Below are 15,801 nucleotides of genomic sequence, written 5' to 3'. Positions count from 1 at the left end.
CCGAAGCTCCAGGAGGGTAACTGAGGGATCACCAAATCCAGTATTACAGGGCTCAGTGGACTTGCTAGGGATGTGCAGGGTTGAAATACCTCCTGTGGGTGGTAGTGTGAGGGAGAGGTGGGGAGGCTTAGAAAGCAGTCATAAAAATAGAATCCGCCCCCCCCCAACCGTGAAAAAAAAAAAAAAAAAACCCACAAAACTAGAATACCCTGGCAGTAGACTTTACAGAAAGCTTGCTTAGGTTCCCAAGGGTGATGACTCCCTGTTGGCTCTCAGAATAGAGACAGGATTTCTCATATCCTGTTAGTTCCCTGGAAGAGGTGTTGATGTTTCCCTTATCCTGTCTGCTTTCTCTGGTTCCCAAATTTTTATGTGTGTTGGGATTTAGGACTGGGACCCCTCCAGTTCCAGAAGGCCCTTATCAGTTGTGTATTCTTGTGAGCTTGCAGCTTCGGTGACTATGTGTCCTTTGTCTTTGCTGAACAAGATTAGTATTCACCATGGCTACTGAAAAAATGCTGAGAGAGGTTGCTGTGAGGGGTTTCCAGCATTCCCATGTGGACTTGATAAAAGCCAGCCTCCTCCTTTGTTCCCTGTCTGGGACAGTGGCATTGTGATCCATTCAGGTACCCACACCAGAAACCTGTGAAGCCTCCTTGACTTTTCCCTCACTCCCTTCATCTGGTCAGGCACCAGTTTCACCATCTGAAACTTTTTTGACCATGACCCATAGTAACAAATGCATTTTACCTTGCAATCCAGAACACACACATGCATCTGACACAAAAGTTTTATAAAACTTATCCTTACAATGTCAGATGATCTCTGATATTTTCTACTCCATTTGAATTCATTTAAAACAGAAATTCAAGATGTCACCCACTAAATTGATTTCACTGGGTTACAAGTAACAGTACCTGAAAACTGGTGTTTGGCCTCCAACTTCCCTCTTCCTGTGCCATTGGTCTTCTCAATACAAATTGGATTAGTATACACACACACACACTCTCTCTCCTTAATATTCTCCATTGTTCTCAGGATAAAGTATGTTTCCTAGCATGGCATTCATATCCCACCAAATATGCCACCTTTACCACTCTCGTCTGGTGCCGTTCTAGGTACCACTACCACCATCACTCCCTCCCCTGCAAGAAAAAGTTAAACTATGTAATAGCAATTTCAAGTCTTCTGCACAAAGCTTTCTTCTGCCTAGAAAGTCCTTCTCCTTCCTCTCCACCTGACAAACACCTATTTTTTGTTCAATATCCAACTCAGATATCTCTGCTTTGAAGCCTTCCCTTCCCTCTGAAGGCAGAGTTAGTTCCTCTTCTGAGTTCCTTTAATATTTTGAATACCTCTCTTATAGCACTCATCACATAACATTTTTATATTTTATCGTATATGTATCAGTCTTCCTTGTGGATGGTGAATTTATTGAGGCCAAGAATTATATTTATTTTCCTTTTGGAGAGATATGAAAATGAGGTATTTCTTCAGCTCAATAAATGTTGATTAAATAATTTATGGCCTCAGATCTGACTTGGCTCCTATGGCAATTGGAAGGTTCGGGGCCACTGCCTGTTAGTGGCAAAAGCTCTGCACCTACTTAAGTTTCCCTGGGGGGTGAGGTATATGTAGGTAGAATTTATGTTGGTGTTCTAAGTATTAATAGATTTGCAGAGACCCCCATTTTAAAATTTGTCATGGAACACTAGTACGTTATAGATACAGAAATTAATTTTAGAAAATGGAATAGAACAAATAAAATTAGAATATGCCTATGATGGAGGTAGAGTGGAGAGGAAAATGCAGTTTGTATTTTTTTAATTTATTTTAAAGTCAGGTATATCATAAATATAATAACTACTGGGCCCCTTACAGTACTATTTTAAAAATTATTTACTTATATTATCTCACACATTCTTATAACTGCTTTATTCCTGTTTACATGAGAGATCAAAGACTGAGAGCCATCAGAGAGCTTGGCCGCAGAGCTAGTTAGTGCATGGTAGAGAGGAAATTCCAGTATGGGTCTGGCTAACTTCGAGTTGCTTTAAGTTGCTTTCCTCATTGGTAACTAAAACTACTGACGTATCTAATTAAATAATTATTTATTAATATGAATAATATTTAATATTACTAATACTATTTATTAGTTAAGTACCTGCTTATTCTTAAACATAAATCCATAAAATTACAGCATTTGTTTTCTAATTGAACCTACGGTATGCAGCAGATTTGTTCCCTGCCCTCATAGGGCTGAGGGTGTGGGAGAAAAACCTGGAAGAAATCATTAATAAAATACAACTGGGATGGGTGCTGTGAGAGTAAGTGACAGGGCTCTGTGGGGGAAGAGGGATACATAACTTAGTTGAGGGGGTGTGGCTCACTCAGGGAGGGCTTCACTGAAGAGGTGACATTTAAACTGACCCCTGAATAATGAGTAGAAGTTAGCAAGTCAAAGAGTGGATGAAAAAGCATTGCAGGCAGTGGGACCTCATGGTTTTCCATCTTTTTACCAGCAGAGCCCTTTTTACAGATGAGCTTTTATGCTCAGCCACAGTGTATGAATAGATAAAAGGATTGCTAATTGGGTTGAAGAAGTGGGAATGACCTCACTTCAGGTCTTCCCAACACGCCCACTGGTAAGGGACCCTTACGTAGCTCCCTGGAAACTCAGAGCACAGTTTAAAAACCGCGGATCTAGTCCAGCTCCCTCATTTTACAAATGGGGAGATGACCTTGGCAATTTTAAAGGATTTTTCACAGGTCTCTTTATCAGTAATGGAGGATCCGAGACCCAAATCCAAAACTGACTCTGCGAACTGCTCCTTCTGCAACACTTTGCTTCCTGTGTGCTTGTCCCCTTTCGGTGGTTGTGGGATGGGAGTCTGTGGCCCTGAATTTGAACTGCATACCACCGACCAGCAACTGTATGAAACTGTGTTTCTTAGCACTCACTGTCTGTGTCCTGGGAGAGGCAACAAGTAAACCTGAAAATAGTACAGGGTGCCAAGGGCCGTTTGATAAGCAGACATACAGATCTTATGGAGCACAGGGAAGGCAGGCAGCCTGGGGATAGTCAAAGAAAGCAGTTGCATTGGCCCTCTGGGGTCTAGAACTAGAGGACATGGGGTCTTGAGGAGTTATTAGGAGAGGAAGAATTAATTGTAAACTACTTTTTAAGGTGTCCCAAGTGAGAAAGAAAGATGAGAGGATGATCACTAGAGGAAGAAACAGGATGGAGTCGGAAGCATTTTGTTATTTGTTTTTTGTTTTAAGATGGGGAAACACTAGAACATTTTTATAAGCCTAAGGGAAGAAGCCTCTGGGAACGAAGAGAAATAAGTAAAGTGTGGAGACGGAAGGGGTTGGAAAACAGACTGGGTCCAGTCTCAGTCCAGCCAGAGAACTGCCCTGGCAGACACTCCTGGCCTTTTCAAGAGGGCTCTTTAACACCACCACAGCAGTTCTGATGTAGCTGTAGGGCTTTCTAGCTCATGCTGGATTCCAGCAGCTCTAGACCTGCTGTATATGGTGAGCCCGGGCCATGTGCACATCCCCTCTCTGCCTCCCCCAGCCAGAGTCACTCTCTTTAAACCACACACACACACGTAGCTTTTTTCCCAAACCAAAGGCCTATGCAGCATCATTTTACCAACATTGCACAACCTAAGAGCACTGGTACCTGCTCCCCAGGAGCTTGTTCATTATATTGGATCTGACAGGCAGGCCACAGGCCAGGTGTAGCTCTTGGAGGAGGCCCTCTGTCAGGTGAGATGGCTTAGGGAAGTGCCTTGCCCCACTTGTCTGTTTGCCCACAGACTGTCCTGTGGCCCCAATGCTCCCCACATAAAGGGTAGGCTTGGTGGGGAGGGAGTTTAGGAAACCAGGTGGAGATAGCCATGCACACAGCCCCAGGAAAGGGTCAGCGTGCCAGCTCACAAATAAATAAACTCATTCATTAGCACACTGCTGAGACTTGAGTGTGGCCATGTCAGCTCTGCTTTCTTGGCCCCAGCCGGTGGCGGAGTAAGGGAAACAAGCTACGTGAGTGTCCCTTTGGGATTCCTTCATAGCAGCCAGAGTGACAAACGTGCCCAAGTGCCCACTAGTCTTCACTGAATTCAAAATGAGATCCTCTCTGAGCGGCTTATAAACTACCATGAGGGAGAAACAAGGCCAAAACACAACTGGCATTGTCAGAAGGCCCAAGCAGAGCAAGTGAGACAGGATGCTGAGAGCTGCCAGGACATGGCAGGAGGTCAGAGTCAGGAATAACAAGAATTCTTCCTTCCCAGATTTAGGCAGAGAGGAGGAAAGCGTGGCTAGGAAACTCTCCTTCCTTTGAACTCTGCAGGCAGTGTTGTTGTCTTCCTCCGAGTCTGACCTAGCAGGAAGAGGCCCTTGGAGCTGTGCTGTCACAGGATGGGGGAGCAGTCAATACTGACACTGCCCTGGGAGGCACTGTGGCTTGAGGGAGAGAGGGGGAGCCCAGGCTTCACTCCAGCTCCACTCTCCTTCACTGAGCAACCTTTAGGTACTTAACGTCCTCAGAGTGTCAGTTTTCTTTCCTGTGAAATGGCGACAGTTATACTTAGATGGTGATGTACGTTGAAAGAGATGGTGAATGAAAATGCATCTTACAGTGACAAGTCTCATATTAGAGGACTTAATAGACGGTAATAATCATTATGACTATTTGCCATAAGGCAAAATTTAAATCTTAGCCCTTTATATTTTGAGACTCCTAGTGAATGAGTCTTTCTTCCCTTTCCCCCTGTATTTTAGATATTAGAGAACCATCAGACTAGGGTTTGAACACTCCTTTTTTTCTTTACTTTGCTAACTGGGTTATTTGCTTTCCTTATATGTAAAAGAGATCAGTATTATTTATGAGGCACTGGAATCACTGAGAGACAAGGATAGTACTGTGAAGCTCAAAACCTCAATAATAAATTGTGGGTTAAGAACATCATCAGACTCGGGAGGGGCAACTGGAATTGCTCCTAAACAGAGGGTAGTTGATGCATAGATTAAGTCTATACTCGGAGTAGGTACTAAGTAGATACTTGTTAATGAATGATTAAATTAATTATTTAATATAAGAATTTAAAAATTACTAGATTGTCTCTTTCTAAAAAGACTAAAAACTAGACTTTATTTTTTAGAGCAGTTTTAGGTTTGAGTGGAATATTGTCTCTTTTTAAAGTTTCTTTTGCATTCTTAAGGGCAATTTTTTTTTTTTTTTTTTACGCGGGCCTCACTGTTGTGGCCTCTCCCGTTGCGGAGCACAGGCTCCAGACGCGCAGGCTCAGCGGCCATGGCTCACGGGCCCAGCCACTCTGCGGCACGTGGGATCCTCCCGGACCGGGGCACAAACCCGTGTCCCCTGCATCGGCAGGCGGACTCTCAACCACTGCGCCACCAGGGAAGCCCAAGGGCAATTTTTATTATGTTTTAGCATTGAAGTCTCCCCTCTTCCCCTTCCTCTTCCCCCCCAGAACAGCTCTGAAATTATGAAGTTTAATCAGTAGCAAAATGTAATTTGACCCCTCAACATTTAATTTAAGCATTTATTATGAGGAATGCATCCGTGATGTAAATTGAAGTAAAGCTGTCCTGATCTTTTATTTAAACCTAGTATTCTCAATTGTGGAATAGTTTACTTAATGGCTCAAATATTATTGTATGGTCAGAGCCTGTGACACGTGTTGGCTTTGTTTTGTAGGGGGTACCAGGACCATCAAATCTTTTTTGTTTACCATTTTGAACTTGTTTTACTCATTTTCTTTTCACCTTCCAACATACTTTAACCTATTCTGGATCATTCAGGAGGTCCTGATAACTCTTTTTCTAAAAAAAAAAAAAAAAAAAATTTTATTTATTTTTTTGGCTGTGCTGGGTCTTAGTTGCTGCATGCCGGATCTAGTTCCCTGACCAGGGATCGAACTTGGGCCCCATGCATTCGGAGCACAGAGTCTTAACCACTGGACCACCAGGGACGTCCCGGTTCTGATAACTCTCAACTGTATTTTGCCAGGCTGCCTTCTTTGAGTTGTACTCGTAGCTATAGCCTCCATGTTGAACTGCTGTTGTGTTTATTTTAAATACATTTTTAGGTTCTTTCCTTTTAGTCTGCCAGCAGTTACTTTTTGCTGTTGTAGGTGTGTTTGCCTCAGGTTAGCCAGTCTTTTCCCTTCTGGTATTTTATTTCTAATATGATGTTAGTTTTGAAACTTAAATTATTGCCCTTGTGAGGATTAAATGAAAAAGCAAATGGATTCTGGAAGGTTCGTTCTAGTCATTAAAAGAGGCAGAAAAACAGTCTAACTCTGGGATCAGATTATCAGGGTTCAGATCCCAGCTTTGACACTTAACAAGTTTTGTAACTCTGGGCACGTTACTTCTGTAAGACTCAGTTTCCTCAACTGTAAGGTGGGGACAGGAAGAATACCAACCTCCGATAGTTGTTGTAAGGATTAAATGAAATAATGTATCTGAATCACTTAGCACAGTGCCTGGCACATAGTTGTGTTAGCTGTTAATTACAGCACTTGTCCATTTTTGCTATTAAAGGGTTTTCTTTTCCTATTTCTTAGTCTTATTAGAATAGGAAAAAATTGCCAGATAAGCTGAATTCAGCCTGGATCAGATGTTACCCTAACAACTGCTAAATAAATTACTACAACTCTATTATCCTAAAAAGGGTTTCACTGGGGTGACTGTAGTATCTGTGGATGAAGCACAGAGTTGGAGTTGAGATTTCTTCACCACCATCCTTCTGTAACAGATTGTTTTTTCAACATAAGAAAAGTGTGTGTAGAATGCTACCATTGTGGAAAATGGGGAGAAAAGGGAAGCTACTATTTATGTAAAGAGAGTACATATACACTAAGTTGGTATATATATAGATTACATGTGGAAGGTTTCCTAAGAAGCTGCTAACTGTGGTTGCCTTAGGGAGAGGAACCTGGTGATTGGGAGATGTGGGTAGGAAGGGGACTTAACGTTTTTTTTAACATGTGCATGTATTATCTATTCAAAACATTTACTAAACAAAGAAAGGAGTAGACTGAACTTGTAGGCTTCAAGTTTAGGTACCCTAAGAATTGACCTTCAGCTTGATCTGGACATTCCAGGCAGCTGACTGTCTAAGATGTGGGCCCCAGCCTTCAGCTGTGCTTTTTCCTTGAAGAGGACAAACACAAAAGTTCTTCACAACAAGATGACTTTTCTGTCCTTAACTACCTAGAGAATTTGATTCACAAATTCAGGACAAAAATAAGTTGAGCCTTTAGTTAGCTGAGTTTGGTGATGGTGGATGAACGGGCAGCCCTGTGGATCAGAATCTTATTTTCCCAGTAGAACTCATGGTTATCTTCACTACACTTCCTGTTAATGAGAAGACTGATTGTTTTGATTTTATAACTTTAACTATGTGAGATGAAATTTACTGTAGAACTTTATATTTGATAGTGTTTTCAAATTGTCATCAATTGTCTACAGAACTAATTAGGTACGGTGTTTTAGGAATAATTAGAATTTGCCCTTCTTTCATTTATCAGGCTTGAATCTATATTTTTTAAACTCTTAGTATCAGCAAAATTAGGTGCAGGTTGCAGCAAACTTTGCTGTTGCATTTCTCTCAAAAGGTAGATGCACACTTAATTTAAATTTCTGGATCAGACAATTGTAAATACCATAGTTCTACTGAAGTAAATATTCACCAAATTTGTCATTTTTCAGCCTTGGAAAGAAAGGGTTTCCAGCTGGGAAGAAAGAAAGGGTTAACTTCTGAGAGACTTATCTGTTCTTAAAGCCAAGGTCTTATTACACCCCTAATCTTATTACACCCCTTCTTCCTGAAAAACATTCAGTGGCTCTCCTTTGTCTGCTGAGTGAAGTCCAGACTTTTCAGCATGACATTTAAAAGCCCTTCATGACCTTTCTGGCATATTTTTCTGTTTCCTATACTTCCCTTCCACAAAATCTAGGTATTGTCCCTGTCCATGTGCTGAGCTTTCCATGGCCCTGTCTTTGCTCATAATGTTCCATCTTCTGGAAATTCTCTTTACCTTTATCTGTCCACCTGCAGCTCACCTTTCCAAGCCCCAGGTACAATGTTTCATTTTCCGTGAAGCTTTCCCTGATCCCACTCAGCCAAGAGTAATCCTCTCAAACTCCATTGCACTTTGTGTTCCTCTTGGGACACTTACTGCATTCTCTCTTAGGGCTCTTGTCTCCCCTAAGGAGACTAACTGCTCCTTGGAAGCTGGGCTCTTGTTAACCATCACTCTAATCTCCACACAGTAGGAAGTAAATTTATGTCCATTGAGTGAATTAAGTGTCAGTCAGCATCTTGAAAGTATCTTCAATTTGCTTTACCTTTTCAACCAGATAACCATTTGACTGTAAGGGCTATAAAACAAACTGCTCTGAAACAAAAAACACTTCACTCCATGTTGATATAGTTAGTAAGTTTATGGTCTGAGAAAATCTGTGCCTTTTAAACCTCAGAGGGCAGGTGTATTAACAAACTAGAGAATTTTTATATAAATGAAGAATTCCATTACCTCACTATTGCTGTTGATGAATTGGCCTCTGACGACACTTAAGCATCAAAACACACAGCGTCTTTTCAGGTGGAGAGGCTAACTTTGGTTAACTTCAAGAAAAATGTTATGAAAAAGGACTGTTGAACTTTCCCCAGTTTGTTTCTGCCTTGGAATATGCTCTATATCATATAAAGTGGCCAAGTCTTTTTCCATGACCTGTTTTTATTGTCACAAAGTGTTATTTCTTAGGCACTAACTGGGTTCAGAGGTTACAAATTTAGAATCACAGCATCAGCAAATCCCGAGGTTGGAAGGGACTTTAGAGATCGCGTAGTCAGCCTTCCATCAGATAGATAGCCAAGTTGCAAATTCTCTGCTTTTTGAGGTCATCCATTACATTATTCAAATCTTCAGAAACTCCCCTATTAGAAAGTTTTTACTTTCAGCATTCAATGTTGAGTAGTTTTTCTCCCTCTGTGACCCACCCATTCGTTCTGATTCTACCTTTTGGATAAACAGTCTAATCACTTTTCTGCAATATTTAAGGCAACTGTCCTGTTTTTCTCCAGGTTAAATATCTTCTGATCTTACAACTCTTCCTCTTGTCTCTTAAAATATAATGTTCAAAACTGTCGACAGTATTCCAAGTAGAGTCTGACGTGTGCTGAATAGAACAAAAATCTCGCTTTGTACATGAAGATACTATATTTGCATTACTGTTTCTAAAGTCACATTAATTTGGGGGGCAACCATATCATCTTCTTGACTCCCCTTCAGTGTATACTGTCAACGTAAGCCAGTAAGGCTTTTTCACACATAGGTGGGCATGACTCACCAATCCTGTACCTCTACAGCTGTTCTTTTAGACCCAAGTGCAGGGTCTAGATTTATCCCTGTTAGATTTAGCCCATTGAAACAGTCTGTTGAAGTATTTTTGGTTCATGGTTGGGTCATCCAACATATTTGTCTTCCTGCCCAGCTTCTTGCAATCTACATATTTGATAAGTATGTTTTCTTTTCTCCATCTTAGTCATTAACAGAGATGTTGAGGCAGGCCAGGCTGGAATCATTCCATTGGACCTTACTATTGCTAGGATATTTAAATGGGCAGGATTAATTGTGTATGGAGATAGAATTGTCGGTTTAGACTAAATACTCCATAATTACAGTAGGAGTTGTCGTTTAGGTGAGTAGTCCTATTGTAGCTGCTTAATAACTATTTAACAAGAGATAATAGAAATACGTGTGGTCATAAGAATGAGATTAGGAGCTATCTTGGAAAGTTGGTGACCCTGTTTATATTCTTATATTCTTATGTAAGGTCTTAAGCAGAGAGCATTCTGGACTGATTAGAGGCAATGTGGTTTAGGGGAAAGAGCCCTAAACTTGGCCCTGAGATGTTTTATTCATTTATTTATTCAGAAAATATATATTGAGTGCATACTATACTTAAGCCCTAGATATACAATGATTTAAAAAAACCCAAAAAAACCCAGACTTGATGTCTGCCTTCAATGGAACTTACATTCTAATGGGGGAAACAATTTGATAATTATACAGATGAAATCATAATACTTTCTGTCATCTATATTCTGGACGGGTACTATCCAACAGAAATATAATGCAAGTCACATATTTAAAAGTTGCTAGTAGCTCCATTTAAAAAAGTGAAAAGAAAAAAAATGAAACTAATTTTAATAATAGGTTTTCTTTAACTCAATATACCTGATAATATTTCAACATGTAAGCAGTGTAAAAAATTTGAGATATTTATATTCTTTTTTCATGAACTAGATCTTTGACATCTTAAACTTATACCACATCTCAGTTTGAACTAGCCATATTTAAGATGTTCAGTAGCCACATGTAGCTAGTGGCGTCCATATGGGAGAGCTCAGTACTATACCCACCTTTATAGACTGCTCTGTGGTGTTGGGCACATCATTTTCCTTCTTTAGAACTCCTGTTTTCATCAGTAAAATGAAGGATTCAGACTTATCTTTAAACAACTAAAAGTGGTCCCTTTCATGTATGAGGGAGCCTTCTGAGGTGCTCTAAATAATCTATGTCTTGATGTGAGTGGTACTTACATGGGTGTATATTATATGTAAAAATTCATCAAGCTGTACACTTAAGATTTATGTACTTTTCAGTATCTATGTTATAGCTCAATAAAAGATTTTTTTAATCACTTCTAGTTTTTTGATTCTGTGCCCTTTGATAAAATGACTTAGATGAGCTGACCTTCCGTGGAAATGAGTGATGTGAAAAATGCAAACAGCCAGTGACTCTTTATGTCTTCTTCCCACCCAGGATGTGTCTAGTCCGAATGAAGCAGGAAGGCCGGAGTGGGAAATACATGTGTCGTATCATAGTTCATTTTATGTGGGAGGATGTTGAGCAGCGTGGCAGAATCATGGGGGTAAGTGAGTGCTATCAGATTCTGGTCCTGGAAAACTCCAATGAGGGGTTGCCTGACTGGAGTTGAAGTTTTATCTGTTCTAGAATGGCCTGATGTCAAGTGGTAATTCACCTAGAGTCACTTCTGCCTCTATGAAGACTGGCATGCTACTGACACTTTATTTATGTATTTGCCCACATTACCATGGTTTGTCAGTGTGAGTACATCCTATGTACGGAGATGGGATTATTAAGTCCAAATCATGGTGATAGGAGGGATGGATTTGGTGAACAGATAAAATCAAATAATAATCCAGTTTTAGGACACTTTGCCTTTGATACCAGTTCAGTGTGTCAGTTCACAATTAGTTTGGATGGAAAGATCCTGGCATGGGGCCTGCACTGTGCTCAAGAACTTAAAAACAAGCTTCTTGATCACTGACAACCTAGAATACTTTGGCAAGGTATCTACTGAAAAGGTACATTAGTATATTTAATAACCTGAGAAAGGAGAATATGTAGTATGTATATAACAGAATATGATGACAATAGAAAACCAAAACCAAAACATTAGGATACAATTGGTTATATAAATAGTACTCTCTTCCTTTGTGTATATTGTGTATTTTGTGTATCTAGACCGTGTTTTAGTAGATTGTAGTTCCTTGTTTTTTTCCCATATCATTGCCTCCTAGCTTGGGAGCATCTAAAGCCAAACCATCAGACAGGGTCACAAAATGGGTTAATTTGGTTTCTTTCATTACAGCACAAAGTTCTGTGGTTTTGTGTATATATATTTTATCATATATGATATCATCCTCTATGCACTTAAATGCAACTTTTTTTTTTACTCAACAATATATTTTAGAGATCTTTCCATGCTGCATGGGAATTAAGTGGGAGATCTCCCATGTCTTACTTTTATCTACTATAATTATTTTCACACACTTCTTATGTTATTATCTGATGGTATCATGTGCTCACTCTATGTGTGAAATTATAGTCTTTGAGACTAAGTCATGGAAATGATGGTTGCCTACTGAGAATCTGGATTGAGGGTATTTTCAGATTCTCATGACTTTGGAGGAAATGCGTGTATAGAAAGCACAGTAGACATGGGTTCATCTTTTTATTTATTTTTTTAAATTGCTTAGTAATTTATTTATTATTATTATATTTTTTTACATCTTTATTGGAGTATAATTGCTTTACAATGGTGTGTTAGTTTCTGCTTTATAACAAAGTGAATCAGTTATACATATGTTCCCATATCTCTTCCCTCTTGCGTCTCCCTCCCTCCCACCCTCCCTATCCCACCCCTCCAGGTGGTCACAAAGCACTGAGCTGATCTCCCTGTGCTATGGGGCTGCTTCCCACTAGCTATCTACCTTACGTTTGGTAGTGTATATATGTCCATGCCTCCCTCTCGCTTTGTCACAGCTTACCCTTCCCCCTCCCCATATCCTCAAGTCCATTCTCTAGTAGGTCTGTGTCTTTATTCCTGTCTTACCCCTAGGTTCTTCATGACATTTTTTTTCTTAAATTCCATATATATGTGTTAGCATACGGTATTTATCTTTCTCTTTCTGACTTCACTCTGTATGACAGACTCTAGGTCTATCCACCTCATTACAAATAGCTCAATTTCGTTTCGGGTTCATCTTTAGATAGCTTCACTGACATTTACATGCCTTTCTCTGGGACAGCAGACCATTAGCATTTCTGTTCATTCTAAGAAGATGATAGCATATTTCAAAGTTTTAGCTGCTGTCATCATCATCTTCGTCATCATAATCATTATAATCATCTGTTTTGGAGTCAATGTGTGTTTGTAATTACACTCTTTGCTTCCTTCTTCATTTTTCTCACTGTCATACCTTACTGCTGTTTAGCTGCCCAGAGTGGGATCAGCAGTCTTTAAGCTCTTCAACCAGCTGAGTGTTCCACATGCCCACAAGTACTTACTGCTCAACTCTGTGGCAGCTCACAGTGGATATACAGTAGTGCTGGCAGTCTCAAATCATCCCATTTAATGATGACCAGTGATACCCCCTGGCCAGCCAAAGCCTCGGCTTACTGCCATGCAGTTACACAGTAGTTCTTCTATGAGTTAGTCTGTATTCTTATCACTCTTGATTAAACTCTGCTGGAAGTGGGACCACTAGAGCCATGTGGACCACAGCTGTCCCCAACTGAATAGCTTAATGAGTCATAGGTTGCCAATTCCTGGACCACAGGAACCTTTTACTCTACCCCACCTCCACCTCCAAATGGATTTCCTTTGGGACCTACATATATATATCTCCATCACAAGGTTCAGCAATTTGAACCTTCTCCCATGTTACTTTATAATGTCCCTTCTGCTTGACTGTATGCTATATAAAGGCGCGAAACCTGTCTTATCCAGTTTTTTGTTTACACAGTAAACATTGGATAAATAAATACTTGTTGAATGAATGAATAAATTGAACTTCAGCCTCTGAAATTCTGTTTTAAAGCCAACTTATTTGTCAGATAGATCATACTCGGTTTATTAGTCTCTGGTCCAGGTGTACGTCAATGCAGTCCTGCAGAAATTAGCCTTTCTTTTTTTTTTTCTCCCATTTTATCCAACCATTTTTTTCTATCTCAATTGTTCTACATATGATGCTGTCCTATAGAGAAGTATGTTAGACCACCATTTCTCAAACTTTAATGAGCCTACAGTTCACCTGGGGATCTTGTTAAAATACAAATTCTGATTCAGTAGGTTTTCGGTGAGGCCAGAGAGTCTACATTTCTAAAAAGCTTTGGGTGATGCCAATTCCACTGGTGGGGCTGGGTGGGGGAGGGGCAACCACACGTTGAATAGCAGGGTTTCAGATGATCCATAATGCTCCCCAAGTATAGACTCTTAAATTTGTCTTCATGAACAGAAATGCCAAGCTCAAGTTTAGTTACAAAGACTATAAATAAAAGATGATTTAAAAATAATAGAGGGACTTCCCTGGTGGCGCAGTGGTTAAGAATCTGCCTGCCAATGCAGGGGACACGGGTTTGATCCCTGATCTGGGAAGATCCCACATACCGTGGAGCAACTAAGCTGGTGCACCACAACTTCTGAGCCCGCGCTCCTAGAGCCCGTGCTCCACGAGCAACAAGAGAAGCCACCACAGTGAGAAGCCCGCGCACCGCAACAAAGAGTAGCCTCCGCTCGCCGCAACTAGAGAAACCCCGCACGCAGCAATGAAGACCCAACACAGCCAATAAATAAATAAATAAATTTATAAAAAATAATAGAGATTTCAAAGAGTTGGGGAATTAATATTATTACGTTTCTGTTATAACTGATTTGCTCCTCCCTTTCCAACCTCATGCTATAAACAGACACCCTTTTTACAGGCAAGAAAATTATACATTAGCCACTTCTCAGTTGTTAGCGTGACTGTGTGTGTGTAGAGGGGACCTCAGTATTTGGTGTTTGTACAACCTAAAGAAATGAGAAGGTTAGGCTGGAGAAGAATGGCATGTGGCTGGAGAAAAGTAGCAGCCAGAGGGAGCCAGTCTGGCCTGGTTCTGACCCTGGCTGGCAAGTCTTTTCTCTTCTCCTTCCTTCAGTTTCTTGGTTAAAAAAAAAAAACTTGGGGGGGTGGGTGACTACATGATTTCCAAGTTTCTTTTCAGCTTTGAAAACCTATGATGTGAAGGTGGTAATTTGCAAATCTATTTCTGTGTTACTTGGCATCTTTAAGAAAACTCATATAAAAAGTAGAATTTATAAGACTGATCAATGCAGTGGTGATTTTTCTTATGCCAAAGAATTCTTAGAGGCCATTACTTTACTTGAGTAGATTTGTGTGGGGAAGATTGAGAATGCGAATTAATGACACATTAGAAATTTGGATCAAGAAATCCTTTGAAATTAGAGTTCCAGTCTCATTTGGTGAGAAAATTTTCACTTTCCAAAAATTTGCTTTTTACCAGCTTTTTAGGAGCCCAACTATTGTGAAAAATATGGCAGCCTCATATATCATCAGTGAAGCTGGTTATAAAAAGTAAGTGTTAAATTTGAGGTTACAAAAATCACATCAATAATTTAGAGTGTTCTGACTTTAAAAAAAAAACATTATTTGGGATTTAAACATATAAATTAGCTGTGGAAATAAAGTTCATTATATCACCTCATCTGGTCTTGTTTTATTTCATTAACTGGTTCTTAAAAACCTTTGTGAGCTGAGTTGCAGCTGAAGAGGTTGGAGACCATTTTTCCTTGGGCCCTTGCCTCACTCCTGAGTGTTGGTAAGAGTAGAGAACTAAGACTTGACACAGCTGTAAAAACAGACAGCGCCTTTGGCCTCAGCACTTTCTCCTGGTGCAGGCAGATTTCAGATGTAAATTTCACTTTCTACCTCTCCTACTAATGAAGTAAGTTTTCTTTTGCTGGGTTTGCAGCCAGGTGTGTCCAGTCTTGTGGCTAACTGGAGCGCTTTACTTAATTTTTCCATTTGTGACATTTCAACCAAACTTAAAAAACAAACATAAAAATTAGCTCAAGGCAGTGGCTCAAAGTGTTAATGGTAACTTTAGGCTGGCTAAACGACTTCCTTTCAGTTCTGCCCTGCCAGACATCTCCACCTTGTGGCTTACAATAAGCAGGTTTAAGCTTTCCAAACTGTGGAGACAAGGTAGGAGTGGGTGGGGATGGGCTTTAGTTAAGAAATTGCAAGTTTATCTCTGTCAGTGGTCCCTGGCATGACAGTTGGCTTCAGCAGGATGTCAGGTGACTTCTTGCTCACTGCTTTTCTGAATAAGGATGAACCTCCTGTCAGCTCATGGTCTCCTGCTCTCTCTGTAGCAGAGCTGC

At 40.3% G+C, this 15,801-nt stretch overlaps 1 protein-coding gene and 1 non-coding gene across 5 annotated transcripts in view; one reads left to right on the top strand and one right to left on the bottom strand.

Moving 5' to 3' along the window:
• The window catches only part of UQCC1 (ubiquinol-cytochrome c reductase complex assembly factor 1), a 90,968-nt gene that overhangs the window by 35,851 nt on the left and 39,316 nt on the right, over positions 1-15,801 (top strand). For all 4 annotated transcript variants that reach the window (XM_067707938.1, XM_067707940.1, XM_067707939.1 and 1 more), the window contains one exon: positions 10,872-10,980. In XM_067707938.1, the coding sequence (XP_067564039.1) occupies positions 10,872-10,980 (109 nt within the window). The remainder of the gene's footprint in view (positions 1-10,871; positions 10,981-15,801) is intronic.
• On the bottom strand, positions 5,933-6,005 carry TRNAR-CCG (transfer RNA arginine (anticodon CCG)). Its single transcript has one exon. It is a non-coding gene; the product is annotated as a tRNA-Arg (tRNA).

The sequence above is a fragment of the Pseudorca crassidens genome, chromosome 15 (genome assembly GCF_039906515.1).
Source record: "Pseudorca crassidens isolate mPseCra1 chromosome 15, mPseCra1.hap1, whole genome shotgun sequence".
In the NCBI taxonomy this organism is placed as follows: Eukaryota; Metazoa; Chordata; class Mammalia; order Artiodactyla; family Delphinidae; genus Pseudorca; species Pseudorca crassidens.
Note: the sequence above shows the minus strand (reverse complement) of the source record. Positions and strands in the feature narration are given on the sequence as shown.